The sequence below is a fragment of the Sinohyriopsis cumingii genome, chromosome 7 (genome assembly GCF_028554795.1).
Source record: "Sinohyriopsis cumingii isolate HCF-2022 chromosome 7, ASM2855479v2, whole genome shotgun sequence".
NCBI classification, from domain to species: domain Eukaryota; kingdom Metazoa; phylum Mollusca; class Bivalvia; order Unionida; family Unionidae; genus Sinohyriopsis; species Sinohyriopsis cumingii.
In genome coordinates, this window is record NC_142967.1 from 117,672,922 (window position 1) to 117,695,863 (window position 22,942).

Genomic DNA, 22,942 nt, shown 5'->3' on the forward strand with positions numbered 1-22,942 from the left:
TTAACGGTCGCATTATACATCACTTATCTTACATTGTAATGTACAATCATAGGGTTTTAGTATTAAAATGTCATTATCTAAAGTTCCTTACAAAACTATTATTTGGAAAATAATACGCATATAGATTTGCTTAATAGCTGATGTTTCTATTTTAAAAAAAAACAAGAGAGAGAGAGAGAGAGAGAGAGACTGTAGATGTCAGGAAAATAGATAATTTACATTTGATAATGCATTTATTTCAGGTGACAATAGTCATACATATGTACTAATGGTGATGCAGGATGCAAAGACCATTGAAGTAGTGCAAAACAGTCATGTAATGATTTATTTTGTAATATTATGGCCGTATTGTTTGTTATCAATAAAGTAATAACTATCCCATCTTTTTCAATTTACATTGCATATTACCATTAATAGACATGAAAAATATTTACTACTTGTTCTGGTGACATTTTTTGAAAATTGGCAGCAAAATATTGAGGTTGGCGATTTTTGGGGTGACAACTTTTTAAAAGCCAGGACCATCCCTGGATGTCCCAGATGTTCTCTCCATCCTTAATATTGAGCTGCCATTGAAATCTACAACTATTTCAAATAATGCAATAAAACTGACAATCAAACTAAGTCAAAGTCTCATCAAAACCTAGCTCCACACCAAAATTTTGCTGAAACTTGAAAAATAAATTATAATGAAAGGAGATGTTATACAGAAATGAAAGTGGGTGGATCTGAAAATCGTGAGCTGTAACTGTCCTGAATGATGAGGCAGAATGCTGATGACTGAACTCAAAGTCTCATCAATATAAAGCAGCACAAGGAGTCAAAATTAAATAATAAAGAGATTTATTGTGATGGAAGAAAGTGGGTGAATCTGCCAATCAGGGGCTTTAACTCTGCTGAACGATAACAAGGAAGGCTGATAATGTATATCATCTAAGGTATCATCACTATCAAGCAGTATGCCATATTCTTGAGTTTTGTTCACGGTAAGTTTTAATATGTGAATAAGCGTGAACTATATTAAATATTTGATAAATATAAAATTAGATTGGCACTCTTTGATTTTCCCCCCAAAACACTTTCAGTCTGTGGTTTCTTGCAGCTGTCATAAATTTAATTCAGTACTCTTCATTAGAGTTTCTTCCTCTTCTTTCACTGTAATGGAATTAATTTGTCTTCCATTACTTTGCTGAGCTTTTACAGAAAAAAATTCCTTTTCGATTTTTATAATAATGTCATTTTCCAAAGCCTCAGTATCCTTGATAATAAATTCATTCTGAGGTGCCTCTGTTTTCTCTGTAACTAGTGACTTAGAGTGAACATCCATATGGCGCATTAAAACACTGTTTTGATGGAAAGATTTGCCGCAAAATTTACATGTGTATGGTTTTATCCCCGAGTGTGCCCTGATATGCCTCTGTAAATGTGAGCTTCTAAAGAAACCCTTCCCACAGAGCTCACATGTGAAAGGTCTAGTCCCTGTGTGTGTTCTTTCATGAATTACTAATCGACTCTTGTGAAGAAATCCCTTTCCACAAACATCGCAGACAAACGGTCGATCATTCATATGATTCCGTTTGTGTGTTTGAAAATTGGATATGTGATTGAATGTACTGCCACAGACTTCACATGAATAGGGCCGTTCCCCTGAATGAATACGGGTGTGGTTTTTCAAGCTGGAGATATGTGAAAACCGTTTTGGACATGTTTTACATGCATAGGGCTTCTCTCCTGAATGTACACGCTTGTGGCTAAAGAGACTGCTCCCAAATGAAAATGTCATGTCACAAAGTTCACACGCAAATGGTTTTTCTCCAGTGTGTACACGGCGATGGTTAGACAGTCCTGCACTATGTCGGAAACATCTGTCACATTCTTTACACTTGTATGGTTTTGCTTCATTGTGTACCTTAGAATGCACTATGTAGTCTTTCTTTTTCTTAAATGATTCTTCACAATATTCACACTTGATACATTTTACTTTCATAACAGCACTCTGCTTCGCCTCCTTCAATTTAACCACATTTAGGAAACTTTTTTTCAGCTGTGCTTGGTTATCTTTTTGTTTATCTCTTTTCATTCCACTTGGCTTATTCCTGCAAGTGTTTGTGTCATACTTTTCCTGTGTGTTCTTTTCCTTGCTAGGATGTTTTTTTCTCTTCCTTTTAATCTGCACTGTCCATTTTCTTTCTTCATCCATTTCATTCACCTTTTTGCCTGAAAGAAGAAACTAGAGTAACTGAAATGACTGGAAATAACAGTGTTGCTAAACTGTTATATAAGACCCTTAGTTAAATGGTAAAATGTTAATTATTGTAAGCCAGGTCAGATATCTGGTCACCATTGGCTTCTTTCTGTTTTTACTGATGACATTCATATCTGAAGGTTCATTAGCATCATTCTGTGAAAAATGCAGTGCTTTCTGCCAATAACTGTTAAGCCTATTCTGCATTTTTTAAAGGGGGTCCCGAGTGGCCAAGTGGTCTAAAGCATTCACCAACCCAGATCACTGCGATCTCACCTCTCTCTGCATTGGTTCGAAACTCAGGCTCGGCAAACATGGGTATATGAGAAAGCTTGCCAGTAGCTTCTCATTGGTCGGTGGTTCTTTCCAGGGTTTTCCAGGATTCTTCCTCCACTAGTTATACTGGCTGCCATGTATAGTCTATCTTGTGCTGAAAAATGGTGTTAAGCAAAACATTTTTTTAAAGCACTTATTTCAAGGTTTTCTATATTTAGTAATGGTGGCCATATTTGAGAGTGGACTGGCATTGTTTGCATAAATATGAAAGGCCTCAATGATAAGATGTTCTTCGACAAAATTTGGTTGAAACAGGTCCAGCAGTTTTTGAGAAGTTGAAAATAGGAATTGTTGACAGATGACTGAGGGCCATACTATAAGATACTGGACCATGTAAGCAAGTAACAACTACTTTAAAAATATGCTATATGTTACTTACCTTTTCACTCCTAACCCTTATGAGCAATTTCACTATGCTGAACACTGGTCATTTCATGCCCGAAACTGCTTAGGCAAGAAAATGAAAAACTAGCTTCCTTCCATGATGTGACACTGTTACGAGTTTATGCTCTTCAAATAAGTAACAGAAAAGAGTGATAAGCAACAAGCATTGTAAAATTCAACAAATAATTTATTTCCCTTGAATGTAAGTTGAAAAATGAGAAAAAATAACTTATGGTAAAGCAAATTAAATCCCAAAATAATCTTAGAATTACAGACAAAAGTCCTAATAATTTCAAGTCCAGAATAAAATTCAGTAGAAGTCCAAAATAAATCCAAAACTAAAGGTGATGATGTGCCTGTAATAGCTCGTAGAGTGTTCATGTGCCAACAGTCTTTTGTCGAATCCCAGTAATATAATTCCAGGTTGGAATTCACTATAAATTCCAATGAATGTCTCTATCCAAGAATTTTATCAGAGCATGTTTTTATTTCCAGAGAGTATAATCACATCAATTAAAAAAATTTAAGAAAATAGATTCCAGCCTGAAATAATACTGGACACAACATATAATACAACTCAATTTTGTTCTAGAACTTGAAGCACAAATGAATTTTGCCTTCAGTAACAAGATTATATAGTCTTCTACTTGACCTCAGGTCACAATTAGCATTTTCTAAAAGAAAATATTGCCTAAAGGAAAATAACCTTCTAGAATGAAACTGATGTTTGCAAAATAAAAATATTAGTTATTATTAGAAACCAGAACCTGGACTATATCAAATACACTAATTCCAAACCCGGACCTAAACCCAAATAAACATATTTACTTCTATTTATAGTAACACTAATTTTAAACCCATACACATGGAGAATAATTTAGCTATGTATTAGTTGTTGTTATTGTTGTAGGGTTTAACGCCATTTTTCAGCACACGATAGGCTATATGGCGGCCAGTATTAATGGTGGAGGATGAACCCGGGAAAACCCCGGAAAGAACCACCGACCCTCGAGAAGCTACTGGCAAGCTTTCTCACATACCCACATTAGCCGAAAACGAGACTCGAACCCATGCAGACAGAGGTGAGATGGCAGTGATCCGTAACGGACGGCGCTTTAGACCACTCGGGCTATGTATTAGTTGTTTACAGAATACAATTTAAAAAAAGTCAATTCAGGTCAAGCAGAAAATGAACTTAAGTTTGGACAATGTCAAGTCAAACCTACATTAAAATAGCATCCACTAAAATTATATATAAAAAAAAACTATTTAAAAAACTAACAAACAATGCAAATACAATATACATAACAATACAAACACAAAGATCAAGTTATGATGCTCTGTTTATTATATGAACTAAACAGGTATTTCCTAATAAAATGAAAAGTTTTTATCGTGATGTTTTTTTACATTGATTCTATCCATTTGCTCCCTTCATACAACTGTTGCTAGGTGACATCATCCTTGATAGCAAGAAATCACAATTTTAATGGATGCACATCTAATACAAACTTTCTGATTAGCTTTGGAAAAAGAAATTTCTATCAGGAGTAGAATACCATGATGGAGCTACTTTATAAAATGGTGATAGAACAGTCTTGGGTACATTGCTCAAAAGCACAAGTACTGGACACAAGCTTTGTTTTAAAATGGGTACAAATCAAGAAAATATTAGGTTCAGAGTGAGGACAGCAAGTCTAAAACCCTCGTTATACTGTACATGGTCATTATATATATATATATATATATATATATATATATATATATATATATAAAGTTAACTTGAAAAACTGCAGTTTCACCTCAAGCCCTTATTTTGTTAATGATTTTCATATTTACATTGACACTAGCGCGAAAGGTGTATTCCACTAGTCTGAAAGGTGTCTTTTAAAATTTAAAAATTCTGCAAATATTTTTTCACATAGCTTTATGAACTAGCCATGTGAAAAGGTATTAGCCAGAGAACGTCAACATTCTGTCATCTTTCGTCAGTTCAAAGTTAGCAAATCAGTATGAGACTAACTAGCTAATACGGTAGCCCAGACTTCCTCTGACCACGGATCATCTATATTTTGAAGACTGCAGATTTATGGATATATTCTGACACACCAAAGCAAAGACAACAGTATTTTTTCAATTATGTAATTACTTTTCAAGCAAAACATTCTGATGTCATAATAATGCTCTATTTATCAGTGATTCATCTAACAGCTGTAGCAACTTGATTCTACTGATCATAAATATATGTATTGGGATATGAATATATTCAGTCTCTTGAAAGTGTCTGAATTTACTTTTTTAAGTATATTCCTAAGGTGAACAAAATACCTTAATACTGGTGTACAGTTAGGTAATCTGCCATTGATATATTTTATATGATAAGAGATATTTTATTTTGGCAAAAATTCACATTTAATATGGAAAGAGTTCAAAACCCATGTTAAATAGTGCATTATGATTAGGATTGAGTAATGTCTGATTACAGCACTGGGTGGGAGATGAAATACTATTTCTTCATAATATGAAAGACATAATTAATAATATTAATAATAATTAACAAAGACAGAACTGGCAAATCTGAGATAAGTGAGATTATTAAGTACAATTATACAAAATTGTGAAAACAGACTTAACTTAGTAAACTAAATGGTATTAAATATGCCATTTAAATTTAAAGCTGCATTCTGCAGACCAAGATGCGACACTTACCAATGCAAAGAAGAAATATTAAATATATTGTTGATCTTCTGGATGGTATGTATGAGGTAAAAAAATGAATTTCACTTCATCGTCAAATGTCCATTGTATCAAAATTTATTGTCAAATTTTCATTCTTTAATACCTAATGTATACAAATTTCAGAAATCATTGGAAATCATTGATTCAGTAATATATAGAACCACTACAGCTTATATTTATCTTGCCTTTTGAAAGAACGTTGAAGGAATTCATGTAATTTTATCTTGACAAACTTCTAAAAAACTTTGATGCTCTTCTGGTAGTATATCACCAATAGCCCAGTAATTTATTCTTTAAAATATTATGTATCTATAGATTTTTCTTACTGGTTCCTATTTGACATATCTGCCTCAGGTGATAATCACAGAGACTTTTGTAAATTAGTTTCATACACTGAATGTATGAACCAAAGGCCTACATATATTTTGAATAAAGTTCTATATGCCTGCAAATATTTAATTAACTGGTATTCATCAATGGATGAAAATAATTATTTTTGCTAAAATGAATTACTAGAGATTTTGTCATAGAACATGTGCCAATAATGGTTGAAAATAGATAAAAAATAATTATTTTTGCTAAAATGAAATACGAGATTATGTCATAATAATTTGATTTTTGGACTTTTACACTTTAAACATTCGAGGGTTTAAGGTATGTGCAAATTTGGTTTTCAATGACCAGACTGAAGTGGAATGTTCTTGACTACTGATTTATAAAATATCTCAAACTCAAATGTCTGAAAGTAAATGGGCCAGATTAAGTAGAATGCTACCTGCAAAAGTCTGAAGGTAAATGAGTCAAATAAACTAGAATTCTACCAGCAAAAGTCTGAAGGTAAATGAGTTAGACAAAATAGAATTCTACCTGCAAATGTTTGAAAGTAAACTGGCCAGATAAACTAGAATTCTACCTGCAAAAGTTTAAAGGTAAATAAGTCAGATTAACTAGAAATCTACCTGCAAAGGTTTGAAGGTAAATTGGCCAGATTATCTAGAGTGCTACCTGCAAAAAGTCTGAAGGTAAATGGGTTAGATTAACTAGACTTCTACCTGTAAAAATTGATACACTTATAAAATGCTAATGTTTGTGAAGAAGAGTGTGTGTGTGATTTGGATTTTGAACGTAGTTTTAACAATTTTTCACTAAAATGTCTCCAGTGTGGCATTTTATAGTGATGTCTAGTACTGGGGCATCATGCCGCAGACATGTAGCATGATGTCCCACCCAGTCACATTATCCTGACACCAGGCTGACCAGTCCTATCACTAACCTTTTAATGCTGAGCGCCAAGCGAGGCAGCTGTTAGCACCATTTTTATATCTTTTGTATGACTTGGCTGGGGATCGATCCCACTACTTCCCGCATCTGAGGCGGACGCTTTAACCACTAGGCCACTGTAACAGTCGCCATAGCTATAATAAGTTAATTTATGTTTTATCACACATTACAAGCACCTATATATACATCTTTTAAAATGTGATAAAAATGAGTGTGTGTGTTTGTGATTTGGATTTTTACGTAGCTTTAACAATGTTTCAGTCATATCACTACGATGTCTGCAGTGTGGCAGTTTATAGTAATGTCTAGCACTGGGGCATCATGTCGCAGACATATAGTGTGATGTCCCACCCAGTCACATTATCCTGACACCAGGCCAACCAGTCCTAACACTAACCTCTTAATGCTGAGCGTCAAGCGAGGCAGCTGTTAGTACCATTTTTGTAAGTCTTTGGTATGACTCGGCCGGAGATTGAACCCACAACCTCCCGCATCTGAGGCAGATGCTCTAACTACTAGGCCACAGGAGCAGTCAAAAATGAAAAGCTGGGAATGAGAATTAAACAGCCACTCTCGAGCCCAAAAGTTCTATTGGTAAAATCGTCCTCATCGTAAATGATGGATCTCTCCAACAATCTTCACATTTTTATATCTTAAATGGATTTCATGAAAAACTAGTTTTTATTATTATCTAAAACTGAGTTCTTCATCAGTGTATGAATAAAAAAAAGGCAGATGATTCATTATCTCCCCAGCTTCCGCCCATAATGGGCAACCATTGCCAGACTCACTACTGCTAACTGCACCAGTAAAACTGTTTCGACTGTTAAGAATATTAAGGACTACATCATTGTCTCTGTTATCCATTCTGTGCTAAAATTACTTATATTTATACCGTAATGAGATGTATCATAATGAAATGGTATTATTTCCGAAAAGGTGAAAATAAAGCTCAAGTGCGTCAAAACCGAGGAGTCCATTGTACTATAGTAAGCACTTAGGTCGAGTTTATAATAGAGTAATTTAATACGGAGAAATTCTCTTACTCAAGCAGCTGCAAAAAGTTAAAAGCCACAGAATCGTGATTCTGAATCATTTTAGTATCCAGCATTTGTCCGGCACCCATGCCATTGACGTAAATTGGGAGTACCTAGGCTAATATATGCGTGTTGTTCAAGTTTCAAAACTGCACCATATATGGTTCATACACGTTAATTATTACGTTTCTGGTTTCATTTAATTCTGAATGTCAACTTTTAACTTACATAGCTATAAAACTGTACTGATATCGCTAAAAAGGTTCGTGTAGAGAGCCCGGAAATGATGGAAATAATGTTTTTATAGAGTCCCAGAAGCTAACAAGCCCACTTCGAGACTACTACCAACATAGGTAGCAACGCGAGAGATACATTCCGGAGTTTAGAAGGAATTCAGCAAAACACGGGTCCTAATAAACACCGCCAAGTCAGACACAGGCAGGCGAAGTCTGTTTAGTTTTGTTTATGTTATACATATTCATATACATTATGATATATTAACATTGTTTTGATATTTAAATTTATAAAAATGGTACATACGCACCCTTATTTGTGTAGGTAGAGTATGACAAAGTCATATAACACAGATAGCGTGTGACAAACGAAATCTCAATGTGACAATGCCAGATTTAATAATTTTATGTAATAATTATCTTATTGAGAGACACGTAATAATATTATGAAAGTAATATAAAATACATAAGTTTAATATAAGTATTTAATCGAATATAGTATGCCAACGAGATGTAATAAACTTAAGATATTGTATGACAAAGATTCATTGTGACAAAATAAGATGTACTAATACTTTTATTAAGAATCGATTATGCTACAAACAGTAACAAATTATTCTGCCGCTGTCGGCAAAATTAGACGATGGTAATTAGTGATATTCCGCACCTGTAGCAGTTCGTGGCTATTTTACAATGTCTCGAGCAGGTACACAAATCTATTGATGCAGTACTGTTCAAACAGTAATCATTTAATCATACTTTAACTGTATACCGGAGTCGACAATTTCAAACATAGGTATTTATTTTACTTTTGCATATGTATTCTTTTATATTATTTGACAATTAAATATTTTATTAACATTCATAATCAACTTTTGTCTGAACACGCGCTTTTCGAAATTTACCACACCTCACATTATATAACTGTTTACTTGCTTCGTGTCTTGGTAGACCTGCATCGTGTCCTTTGATTTGGCTTCTTGGCTATCTTTAAGTCATTATGGACAGTACATTTCCCATCCGAAGATGTCAGTCCTGAAACACGTTTAGTACTTGCACTTAGGAATTTGCTGAGGAGTTGTTGTTTCTCTTCTTCTGTCTTCGATGTCCATGAAAGTTTGGTAATCTTAAATTTCGAAAATCGCGTGTTTAGACAAAAGTTACCCGTCCCGTATAATGCCCTTCTTAGGTCCACCATCTCCACTTTAACTAATTCGAATAGCTTTTCAACCAGTTCGTCGTTTTTTCTGGGCTCCCAGTTAAGTTTCACTTTTAATCTGTGGTTCATGCTTTCGGTGTTGTTGTTTGTCCAAAGTTAGTATTCCTCACTGGAAATAACGTAGTTCGCCAATTTGTCCTCAACATGCCGAACGTAATACTGCAGGAAGTCACTATGACGTTGTTCTTCAAGGTTGTTTTTAAGTTTGATGTTTCGCTCCTCAAAGGTCGCAGAGTCGTTTGCAGTTGCAACGCCGTTTGCTTCGAAAATCATGTCAACGATTTCCTTTCTATCAATGGTACTCTTTGGGATCTTGTCAGTCATTTGTCGAAGTATATTGTCTTTTAGGTGTTTTTAACACAATTTTCTTGAGCAGCACGGAAATGCCATTTCTATGGCATTGATCATTGCCCGTTCGTCGTCAGTTCCCAGGACTATTTCAGTGTTTAAAATTTCCATGCCAAGCACCCCTCTCAAATGCGAAAAAAATCTGAAGTAATTCTGTTGGCGGCCATCCCAATGAAGCATGCGTGGCCCAGAAGTATTGGCGCGTCTCCAGTTCCCTTGCGCAGTACCTTGTTCGATTTATATACCGTGGTTGTGACAAAACACTTTCCCAGTGAAAATGTTCTATCGATGCCCACAACACCTTCTTTTGATGATAAAAACGACTTCAAGTCCAGTATTTGTTCATTAGTGTAGCATATTACTGAAGGTAAGGGATTGTCTCTAGAATGAATAATCTCAGCTACATACGGATGCTTATCGCTTAACATACGTATAACATTCAAACGTTCATCAGCAACGTTCTTCGAACCTACTGCACCTTTTTTCAGCCTACACGCAAGCCTTAGCATTCTGACACTGTCGGATATCGCGTGGATAATTTACATGACCTTGTGTCCATCGATTTAAGTAGCAACTATTTCGGAATACATAAGGATGATAATGTCCTACTTTAGTTCAAATTTTGAATCTTACTACATTATTTGATTATTGTAATTTTGGCGGCGACTGATTGCCCATAGTTATGGTCATATTTTAGAAATGTCATTGAACGTCTGTTTAACATTTAACATACAAAATTAAGACAGAAAACCTATCGGGAAATTATTTATCTCAGATGAAGCAGTCGTGGGAAGAACAGCATTACAATAAACAAGATAGTATTGTATATGAATAATGACAATTGCTATTAGGTTCACAAAGTACATGTATTACCATACGGAGAAATAAATACTCTAACAACGATACATACAACTCTACAACATAAAGTCTCATTAAAAAATGTTTTTTTTTAGAACTTCTTCCGTTGTTCATTAGTCTCATCTGGAAAACATGATTTTTCTTCATATACCTGTACATAAAGCAGATATACCACAAACTATATAATTATCACTTACCTCGTTCAGCCGGAAGAGAGCGTTCATGTAGCTATATTCGTCACCATCATTGTTCTTAATGCAACCTCGGCACATAAATTTATACTTCCCGGAAAGAACATTTAATTCACTAAGTGTGATGCTTTCACACAAGGCATGTACCCAACTTTTGCAATAACCACAATGGACCTAATCATTGGCACAATTCTGTTTGCAAACAGCGCACGGGTACTGATGGAGTTTAACACGCTTACGGGCACGGGCAGAATGCATTCTAACAAATATACACTTCTTTACTCAATAAAGAATATTATGTGTAGAGAATGTTTAACACTTTAACAGTTGAAACACTATTACACTACAACACCTATGTTTAAACAATACAACACAATATTTTAAATGTACCTCTAGACAACTTATTGTATCCTACACGTAGCATTAATCATTTGAAGCTTAATACCGTAATTGAATAATGACAAAATGATTTTGATGACGATTTTAAGTTTTGTTTATTTAATTACTATTTGAACAATACTGCATGAACATATTTGTATAGTAAAATAGCCAGGAATCGCGTTTGATTTTGCCAACAGCGGCAGAGTAATTTGTTACTGTTTGCAGTATAATCACTTCTTCTCATTGTATACCGCCAACATTAATAACAACAGAAAAGATTTGTACTACCGCTTAAGACACTGTAATGTTTATGCTGAAACAAATTATGATATTATCATGTTAAATGATGTACTGTATTTGTACTATCAATCTTGTCATGATCGATCTTTTTCGATGAAAGTACATCATGAATTTATGATTATGAATGTTAATAGAATATTTAATATCACTTTCATAACATCATTACGTGTCTCTCAATATGATAATTATTATATATAATTTTTAAATCCGGTTTTGTCATAGTTGGATTGCCTTTGTCATGCGCTATCTGTGTTATAAGACTTCGTCATACTCTCTCCGCCTTTGTTCTACTAAATGTACGTATGTACAAATTTTACTTTCAAACAACATTAAATCACGCTTTTTGAAAATTTAAATATCAAAGCAAAGTTAATATAGTATAATGTATACAAATATGTAGAAATAAAACAAAAATTTGTTTGCCTTTGTCTGCCTTTGCCTGACTTCGCGGTGTATAGTAGGACCGGCAAAACACAACCGGATACACGTTGAAGAACATTGATTTGATTGATTTGATTATTCTGCTATAATATATATATATATATATATATATATATATATATATATATATATATATATATATATATATATATATATATATATATATATATATATATATATATATATATATATATATATGTGTGTGTGTGTGTGTGTGTGTGTGTGTGTGTGTGTGTGTGTGTGTACCTCCTCGCATACAGAAGAATATTTATACACTAAAGCTTTCTCTTAAATACTAGTCGACTATACAACCATATCGGCCAATTCTACGCGTGGAGTAATTCTGGGCAACGATACGTCATTTCTGTAAACATTGGATCACGTGTTGTTGTGGGGTTTTTTTTGTGGTCAAAATTCCATTTTTTATCGATCGTACTTTAATTAAGGAAAGTGATATTCATAATGTGTACAAAAATATCACACATTTCGACTCGAAATTCATATGAAAATGTGATTTCAGAATGTCAACATGAAGACCCACTCCATGGCCTTTTTGAACCTGTAACCCAGAAAATCCTATTTACAATGTATTTTTTAGAATCATATAAATACTTTACATTAAAGATCGAAATGTATACATTAAAACAATTCTGCATCTTAATCCAAGTTCCAATTTTGCACGAAGTTGTCCTACACGTACAAAATCGTTTGATACCCAGCGTGTCAACTTGCCGCTAGAACGAGATTATCAAGAAATTCCCGGGCGTATAGTCTGTTTCTAAATTCTTTAGTAATTTTTCCCCATAAACATGACCTTGCAAACACATTACATCCTATTCACTGTTGTTTCTCTTCCACATAATAGCTTATTTTTTATATATAAAATATTCAACTTTACTAACATCTTTTAACAAGATCGGTTTAGTTTGCTTAATATATCTTGCCATTTATTGGCATTGTTACGTTGAATTTTGTAAAACTAGCTATAAACCTGACCTAATTACTCGACTGAACTGCTGACAGAAACAGTCCAAAATAATATATTTCATTTCTATAGCTCGATGGATAAACATTACATATTTTCAAAGCTGTGCGCAGAATAGGCCGACATACCGCGAGTCATGAAAACACGAGGGTGGTATTCCGTGTGTCCAAAATTAATATTATTCTGAACAGAATATTCTTGTGACAATTGCCTCTTTTCAAATTGTAAGCATAGCAGTATTTTATTTTCGTCAATCGTTCGAATTCGATGTGCGTTTTGCTTCAGTATTGGATACGGAAACCTTAGGTACGCAGAAATGCCCGACAGCATTAAACATTTGATAACAAATTACATACGACGAAGTCTTTTGAATGAAACAAAATATATACGAAGCAATTTAATACTTATGTACACGTGAAAACGCATATGCAATTAGATTATCTTTTACCTTGATATGTCTGATGTTAATATGTTATTGCAGCAACATCAAACTCCACTTTAATAATCTCTTATTTTTAGTTTTCATCTTGCCAATGAAAATTAAAGAGGATGCACTGAATATAATAATCGAAGAAGGAAGTAAACTAATATTCACATCAAAGTATTGCAAAGCCAAAATTAAAGCAAACATTTCTTCTCGATTGTGGAATAATTTCTCTGCTGATTATTCTTTTATTTATTTTAGAAAAAAAAAGCACACTGGATGACCTACACCATTTTTGTCTTCCTGAATTAATAGTCAATCAACTCCCAAATCACTTGCATCAACATACATTTTGAAGATTGACTGAAATTTGGAGCTGTAAGAACTTGTGCACTCTTAAGTATAGCCTTTAACTTATCGAAAGCATCCTGACATTTTTCAGACCAATGAAATTTGGTTTTTCGTACATAAGAAATAGGTCAGGGGTTCAGCAATTACTGAAAAATTTAAGCAAAATTTCCGATAATATACAGCCATGCCCAAAAGTTGTATCAGCTGCTTTTTACTAATAGGCACAGGGAATTCAGAGATAGCACTGACCTTACCTTTTGTAGGTTTAACATCTCCGTGTCCCAGAATGTGTCCTTAAAATGTAATACACTTTCACTAAAATTATTTATCAAATTTGCATCACTGAGACTATCAAAGAATTTCCGAAGCGTCTCCAACTGATTTTCGCAGCTGTCGTTTTAGACGAAAGCGTCACAGTTATCTTGACCAGAGGTAATCATGTTCATGAAACGTTAAGAAGTACAAGGCGAACCTTTCATCCCAAACGGCATCACTTCATAGTGAGTTCAGAGATTTCCTTTGCCCTTTCCGTCAGTAGAATTTGCCAGAATCCTTTCAAAAGATTACAATTGGTGACATATTTTGCATCTTCAATTTTGTTAATGAAGTCATCATTTATTGGCAATGGAAATTGATCTGCCTTGGTCACACTGTTCACTTTTATATAGTCGGTGCACATGCGGAAAATATTGTCTGGTTTCAGCACAAGAATGCATTCTGAACCTCAATCACATTTACTTGCTTCGATGAAATCATTCTCCAGCAAAAATCGAATTTCTTTTTTCAAACATTCCTTTTTTAAGATGATTCATCCTGTAAGGACTCTGTGTCACAGGCGTGGAGTCTAAAATTTTAATCTCATGGTAGATTTTATTTGTTCGTGAAGGAAAAGTGGAAACAAGTGCCCATGTTCGAATAATAGCTGTTTTAGTTCACTCTTTGTTGTGGCAGAAATGTGCAAGTTTCTGGTTCAGATTATTATATATTTCTGAATTCCGAAGATTGGTTACACAAATGTCACCAGATTTCGATTGTATTCCATCGCTTAAATCCTCACAGTCTCTTTTAAAAACTTCAATGATCCACAGGCAGTATATCCAAATACAAGTTCGAAGGGACTGAATCCTTAAGATCGTTGAACTGATTCTCTAACATCAAACAAAAATAAATGAACAACTTCGTCTCAATCTTTTCCGGTATCAAAACAATATGACCGAAATCATATTTTTTCAAAGTTTGGTTAAAACTTTCTAAAGTCCCTTGGCTTTCGGGGTGATAGACAGAAGACCTAAATTGCTGAATGTCTAATTCATGCATAACTTGCTGAAAAATTCCAGACATAACATTTCAGACCTGATTAGATTGGATAGATTTGGAAAGACCAAATTGTGTTGAAAAAACAGCTTTATTAAAGCTTTAAATATGGTTTTAGTTTTAATATTTCTAAAAAGGAATTGCCTCTAGGAATCTTGCGGAAGCACAATTATTGGTTGTCTGACTTGATCTTATGTAAGGAACTGACCCAGTCTACCATTATTCTGCTAAATGGTTCGTTAAATGCATTAATAGATGAGCCTTAGGTATCTTTTGATTGGGTTTTCATGCTATTTGACAATCGTGACAAGATCTACAGTATTTACAAACATCATTTTTAATTTCCGCCAAAATGAAAATGATTTAAGATCTTGTGATCAGTCTTATTGATCCCTAAATTACCAGCCAAATGAGTTTCATGGGCTACACTAAGAATTTCATGTCTATACGACTAAGGAAAAAAATTTGATAGCTCACGGACCACTCGTCATCAGCGGGTACTTCAGCTGCTCTCCATTTCCTGATAAGGACCTCATTTGTAACAAAATAGCAAACAGGTTATTGTGTGGCATCAGTTTCGCTAATAGCCCTCTGAAACAAACAGGGGATATCAGGATGTTGGTCCTGTTTGACAATGAGTGATTGTCGTTTGTCACCTGATGAACATAAATAGAACGAGTAGTTAAAAGAGGATCACTGTGATCAATACCTTTTGACTGATGCATTTCAGGAACAAAAGTGACTTGATCAAAAGTCTAACCAATAAATGTGTTAGCCAAAGTAATAACTTTGTGATCAATATCATTTTCAAGAGCTTTCCACGCCATAGTTGTAGTAGCAACACAAGATGGGTATAAATCAGGGATTTCGTTTTCAATAGGATGAACTTTCTGATCCAAAAATGCTTGTCAGTTACAAGTGGAATTAACCACAACCTTATCTCTAGCGTTGTCATTACCTAGTAATAAATGAATACCCTAGATGGGTAACAACTTCACTATCCTGATTGTCACGGGTTCTAAGACTAAGCCTGATGATACATTTACACAATGGAGAGGAACATTAACAATGCCGCACTCTATTATCTATATAAGAACACTCTCATTAGAAGAAGACTTATTAGAAAAAGTCAAAATGACTGATAATAAAAGATGTTGAGAAACTGATGTCCTCCATAAAACTTTAAAAGGGATAAGACGGCAGAGTCACTAAGAAGTGATACAGAGCATATCGACATCAGTGATTCATAATTATCAATAATAAAATGAGACTGGGGTTTGTTTGATCCAACAAATGCATTGCTTTCTTTATATGACCGTGCTCTTGACCGCTTATAAATAAAATCATTGGAATAGCTCTTTCTTGATTATGTTGCTTATGTTTCAGTCTGTAACAATCACAAATAACGTGTCCTTTCTTTTTGCAACTGGTCACGTAGTATGAGATCAGGATTTTGATCAGTCTCAACAGAAACTTGACTCCTAAAAGTTGTGCCAGATTGAGGTTCGGACGTGCTCATCTTAGACTGAAATGGCTTTTTACCAATAAACTGCTTAATGGAAGACTTACTTACATAAAAGATACTTTGTGAATCAAGGAATAATCGTACGAGGATTATTTTCTACAGTTTCGACCGTTTACTTATAAAGATAGGTCTTAAAAATCAATGTGGACGCAGTTTTTGAACTCTTCAATTAATATACGTTCTAAGATTATCGTAGTCTTGACCAACCTTCTAGTCTGAGCACCACTTATCAAATAATTGTTCTTTTTCTCTTGCTAATTCGACATGGGTCTGTCCGTTTTCTTTTTAAGAGTTCCTAAAACTTTGTCGATATGCCTCAGGTACTAACTCATTACTCTTTAAGGAACATTCCTTAACCACGTCATAATCAGCCCTTTGTTATACTGACAGTGAAGTATAAACTTCACGAGCTTTGCCAGTAGGTACACTTTGTAATAATAGTCCAATGCTTCCTTGGCAATTTAAAATTTTCATCAATTTTTCAAAATGAGAACATGTTTTATCTACTTGTTTTTTTTTAAAAGTACTAACCTAATATTTAAAAACCGAACTTGTTTGTAATGGGGGGGGGGGGTGTCAACTTGCACGCTCTAATTATTTCAATCTAAATTGAAATTCTCTTTCTTCCTTTTCCGTTTTCTTCTTTTATCTGTATTTTCCTCTCATCTTTTTCTCTCTGCACTTGTATAAGCCTATCTTCTCCCTCTCTTTCATCTTTCTGCAATTGCCATTGTCTGTCTCTTTCCTCTTTCTACAACTGTAATTCTCTTATTTTTCAGTTGCATTTGTCTCACTCTTTCCTCTTTCTCCAATTATTTTTGTCTATCTTCTTTGCTTTTTTGAAGCTGGATCTTTCTCAACCCTATTTCCATCTCGTGTTTAATTTCAATTCTATTACTTTCATAGAAGAGACAGGTAGAAACTTACTTATCAAACCCAATGCACTTTTATCCAAGGTCGTGCATTATATCCATCCCAAAAAGTCGTTCATATTTTCCCATACAAATGCAGTAACTTAAAATACTAAATGTGTTGATATTCACGTAGTCTCGAACGTGGTATTGTGCCAATGGACTGGAGTGTGATGATATACTAACATTCTTACAATATATCAGAATAAACAACACTGTATAAAAACTAAGACAATAATATAACCAGGATGAGGGTCAAAGTTAATTTCTAGAACATTATAAGTTGTCAACAAAAATAAGATCTATTACAAAAATTATAATAAAGAACATGGCAAACATCAGTTGTACCAGTTTTTGCAATGGGAATACCAATGTCCTAGACTCAGATTAAGATAAACATGTTTACATCTATTGATAATGATCCTAATATTTTATCTATGCTCACAGATAAATATTTGCTATGTATTATGTTGTTCACAAAATCAATGTCCCAAGTCAGGAAAACCATGAACCTAATTTTGTGTTATGGTCAAATACGAAATAATATTATGCATAACAAAATATCATGGAGATAAAACCAACACATAATAAAAATTATATATATATATATATATATATATATATATATATATATATATATATATATATATATATATATATATATATATATATATATATATATATATATATATGCAACAACCCGGCAACGAATAATACAAAACCAGTTTTTAATTAGCCTGTGGACCACTCTGGCCTATGTGGTTGGAGCGTCCGCCTCAGATCTGGGAGGTCTCGGGCTCGAACCTCGGCCAAGTCATACCAAAGACTTATAACAGTGGTATTAACAGCTGCCTCGCTATTGAAAAAAAAGAAAAGCAAAAAAAGAACCCAACAAAAAACACAAAATAAGTTGGAATGACATATGTATTGTTGGCTTCGACTTGACTGATGAGATGATAAACTAGTTGGTATTGACCTACAAAGGGAGGAGCTATATGTTCTTTTAATGTAAATTTATGTAACCGTAAATTAAATCCCGTGTATTTCGTTGTTTCTGTTATACGAGTAATGGAATGTTTTTGCCAGGCTCTGGAAAAATAGTATTCTTTTTCCGTCACAGTAAACGTTAAGCTAAAGCAGCTGTTGCGTACCACATTCATGCATGTAACGTCTGCATGGAAATTTCCTACCCTTTTACTTACGGTACACCACTCGTTGAAAATATTTTATTCTCGCGTAATGATACAGCGTCTCTGAACCGCCCAACAATAACGAATCGTGGATAATGAAATCAGCAGCAAGCCTATATTTCAAATAAGCACATTAACAGCTTTTTCATGGTTAAATCGTTCAAACTTACCGATGTCGGTAACTTGTACAGGAAATTCTTTGTCATGAAAGTTAAGTTCGCCCAGGTATTGTTTGTATTTTCCAGGTTGGTCTTTATTATTGCTCGCGGGATGCAACGCGGTTAAAAGTGCCCACTCATACATCAGTAGTCATCATTTTTCACAATGATTAATGCTCGTTGCTGAATACACGCTGGCGTTTGGATATAATTTGACCATCGGAAAGGCTTTAACGGAAAATATGCATTTGAACATTCACGCGGCTATTCACATTCAATCTTGATCATGCGTTGGTTAATTTTTCCCAAGTCTCAAAATGATCTTTGCAAAAACTTTGTCGACTTCCTCGTTATTGGTCTCAGCGTCTTGCGATTTAATATCACACGAGCAATGCTAAGAAGCTATGAGCTTGTAATTTTTAACGAGTCACCTTTGTCACGGTTAGGCGGCCAAATCAAACGCACGCAGAAAGAAATCTCCATCTTAAAGGAGGTGTTCATGCATTGTAACTTAGAAATCACTCCGGGACGCACTCGCGAAAGAAGATTTACTACATCTTTGATTAGCTCGTATTCGATCAAGATAATTGTTCGATATTCTTGTAAATCACCTCTACCTTTATGTAACTCAGACTTGGGGACTTGCAATTGTCGTGCTTTTGCGGTAGGCTCAGAGGCGATAATGTGTACTATACGGCGGCGACACTCTTATTCATCACCATCCACCTGTGGTAGGACTCTTGATAAAAAATTGCGCTGCCATTTGAAGAGGTTGCTTCTTGGTCAACCGTGGCACCTCTGGAGAAAGTCTAACATTATAAGTATATCATGCGCACTCACTAGAGTTGCTTGACTTCTGTAGTGTTTTCTTCACAGAGTTAAATCGTCGAGTGTTTCAACAATTCTAGGTTCCACATGGACGGCATAGCTGATGACGCGACTTAACTCCAATATCACATTAAGACATGGCCGAACATCTAAACCAACTTGTAACGCAAGCACAATTTACAATATTCATAATGGCATGTTCTGCGTTAATATTTTCCAAGGCATACACATTTGTAGTGATTCGTCCTATAAACAAAAATATGCGAAAAGTTTATCTAATTGGGTAATAATACAGTACCTTGTAAGTAAGCTCTTCATTTATGGGAATCTGAAATACTGTATGACGGACGTATACAAAAACAGGCTAGAAATCTGAATAATCAGCAACCATCTACAAACTCGAGTACAGTGTGCCTTAAATCGATGTGTACGTATATATGGTGGACATGCTTGTGGACGAGTATGTATTTGTATTTGTCTTTGTCACGCCGATGGAGTTTATTCTACAGTCTTAGAGACGTGTATAGTAGTATGATAACACAGGATTAATAGCATATTTCTTTTAAAATTTTCCATGTTTTTTTTTCTTCAAGGTTTCTCATATTCAAAATCATGTTTTTCAAGGTGCATTATTACATTATTTTTTTAAGGATTTATAAAGTAAACTGCATGTAAACACACGTTACTACCAAGGCCTACTATTATTTCATACGAGGAACATTTCTTGCAATTTAAAAAATAAAAGATGAAGTCAAGAGTATTATCATTGCTGTCATTCTAATTAACACTAAACATCCTACATCTGGGCATTAGAATAATGTAGTCACTGAATAATGTTCATTTGACTCTAATAACACTACACTATTTACAAAGTATAAAATATTTTAGAGTGAATTTTTCAGTCCTTGTAGCTTGTCATCAAACTATGTTTCAAGTTCAATGATTTTGTCCTTAACACTTTAATTATATTTGTGGTATGTAGTATTGTTCAAGATGAATTCGCTGCCAACTTCATGTTTAGATTTAATTTCGAAATAAAAGATTAATTAATAATGAGTATTGTTTAGTAACCTATTCCACATTAGTATTCTATTGTAAATTTAGTAAAATACATTTCTTCAAAACGATTGTTGCATTAATAGAAACTATTGAATTTTATACTCATTGGATATCAGGAAGTAATCGAGATTTAACTATCTGTATTACGTTCTAAAAGGCAGAAATTATACAAATGTATGAAGTTGGAAAGCTCGAAGGAAAAGTGTAATCTTATATGTATTTCGTGTATTTTAAATATAAAGGCTTTATAAATGTATCTCTAGAATGTATAAAGTTCGTTCCTCGAGTCAGAACAGCTCTGTCTTTTCCTTACAGCGATTCCGTATCTCATTCCCCAGGATGTAGCCGTATCTACACGGTTATGGGTGACACCTTGTTAGAGAGCCTGAACTCCTCTCTCTCTCTGTCTAACCATGGGCAAAGTCATTTATTAACTTATGAGTAATCCCTTCTCATAGCAAGAGATGAGAAGAAGGTTATGATACAAACCTCATCATAACAACAATATACTTTATAAAGTGAAACCATGTTGCAAACCCGTCTGAAACCCACATATGAATATTAAATTCACGGGAAAAAAACTAAATTAATGTGGGCTCCTGTGCTGAGGCCTCGTTATTTATACCCCAACCCACCCCATAAAACAAAAGGTAACAAAAATATTTGTTGTTCTATATTATCACAAACAAGGAGAAGTGCACATCGAGTGTAAAGTGAAAGGATTGACTCTCAATTATCGCACCAGTCGAGTGGTAAAGAAGCCTTGCAATCTGGAGAGGATGGGAACTTTAAAGTGACCACCTACCAACCTCACAAAATTGTACGTTTACCCACTCACCAAATCGTCAGTCGACCCTTGGAAAAAGTCTATCAAATCGTGTAGCAGAAGCGAGTACGTCTTCCCAACCACTTCACTTTGCCGTATGGACATGTCGGTATAAAAAATTGGTTGTAAGAGGATAGCCATCAACAAGAAGGATGACTTCGCCACAGCAAGAATCGAGTGAGAAACCCAATAAGAACTCCAAGTTCAAACCATACCATTTTCCGGTCTTCTTGCCTGACTATTGTGATTGTGCCCGTAGATTGGAAACGTTTCAAAAATGGCCCACGGATAGGGAAGGATTACATACTTCGAATGTTTCAGCTAGAACAGGATTTGTCTACTTGGGACCTGAGACTGGATTGGGATACGAAGTACAGTGTTTCAGTTGAGGCCTGAAGTTACGAATGGATCTATCTATCTATAAAGATTCAGCTATTCTGGAACATACTCGATGGTCTCCGCATTGTCCTTACCTTTCTATGGCCTTTCCACCCATTACACTACGGTACAATTATGACGGTACCTTAGAGAAGGTAGTACCGTTTTCAAGGATGAAAAAACGAAGACTTCCAAAACTAGACATAAAAAAGGAACGATGTACAAGCTTGAGACTTCATTGCGATTAGTATAAAAAGGGACAAAGTGCAAGATCGATAGTTCATTGTGACTACCAAGACCAAGCGAACAAGATGAATACTTTCAGAGAAACACAAAACAAGTTCAGGCAGGCACAATTCAAGTTTGGGGCCTCTGAAGTGGAGTGCGATGCTGAGCCTTGCGATGTGAGCAATGCAGTAAAGCATCATGGGAACTTTGTTCTCACTACTACTACCACTACACCTATCATGGAAAGAGATTATGTGCGTGTCAAACCTGACGGATGCGAAAGTGATGCCACTCCTTATCGTGGACACTTTACTGGTTTTCATTGTGGATGTCAACCTTCACGTCTACCACCCTACGGATGTCATCCAGCCCTGAGCAAACTCCTGTCGATGTCACCCTACCCTCATCGAAACGAACCTGCGAAAGACGAATATTCGTTCCCTGTGCGTTTGCCTGAATACTGCAACTTTGAAAATCATTTTCAATCGTTCAAAGGAAAATGGCCTAAATATCTGGGAGGACCGACCCCCGAAGAATTAGCCAGCGCCGGACGTTTCTACTTGGGCGAAGGGGATAAAGTGAAGTGCTTCAGTTGCTGTGTGTCACTTCACCACTGGGAGCAACACGATTCGGCCTACCTGGAACATGCTCGATGGTCCCCGAATTGTCACTATTTACCTTTAGTGGGACGATATCAGTAATCTCATCATGGATACTTTACAAAAGAACATTCGTGGCTTGCCCGTGGAGTTGAGAGAACGCATTTACCGAG

General features: G+C 35.0%; 1 protein-coding gene across 1 annotated transcript; it reads right to left on the reverse strand.

Annotated features, from left to right (window-relative positions):
* Nucleotides 1-306: 306 nt before the first annotated feature.
* LOC149796004 (uncharacterized) lies at nucleotides 307-8,366 on the reverse strand. Its single transcript, XM_089965925.1, has 2 exons — nucleotides 8,251-8,366; nucleotides 307-2,217 (listed from the first exon to the last, which is right to left on the reverse strand). The coding sequence occupies exon 2, from the start codon at nucleotides 2,198-2,200 to the stop codon at nucleotides 1,106-1,108; it is 1,095 nt and encodes a 364-aa protein (XP_089822051.1). The 5' UTR covers nucleotides 2,201-2,217; nucleotides 8,251-8,366; the 3' UTR covers nucleotides 307-1,105.
* Between the last annotated feature and the right edge of the window lie 14,576 nt (nucleotides 8,367-22,942).

What these genes read in the sequence shown, in the direction of transcription:
- LOC149796004 (XM_089965925.1), bottom strand. Translation starts at nt 2,200, where the DNA reads ATGGATGAAGAAAGAAAATGGACAGTGCAGATTAAAAGGAAGAGAAAA.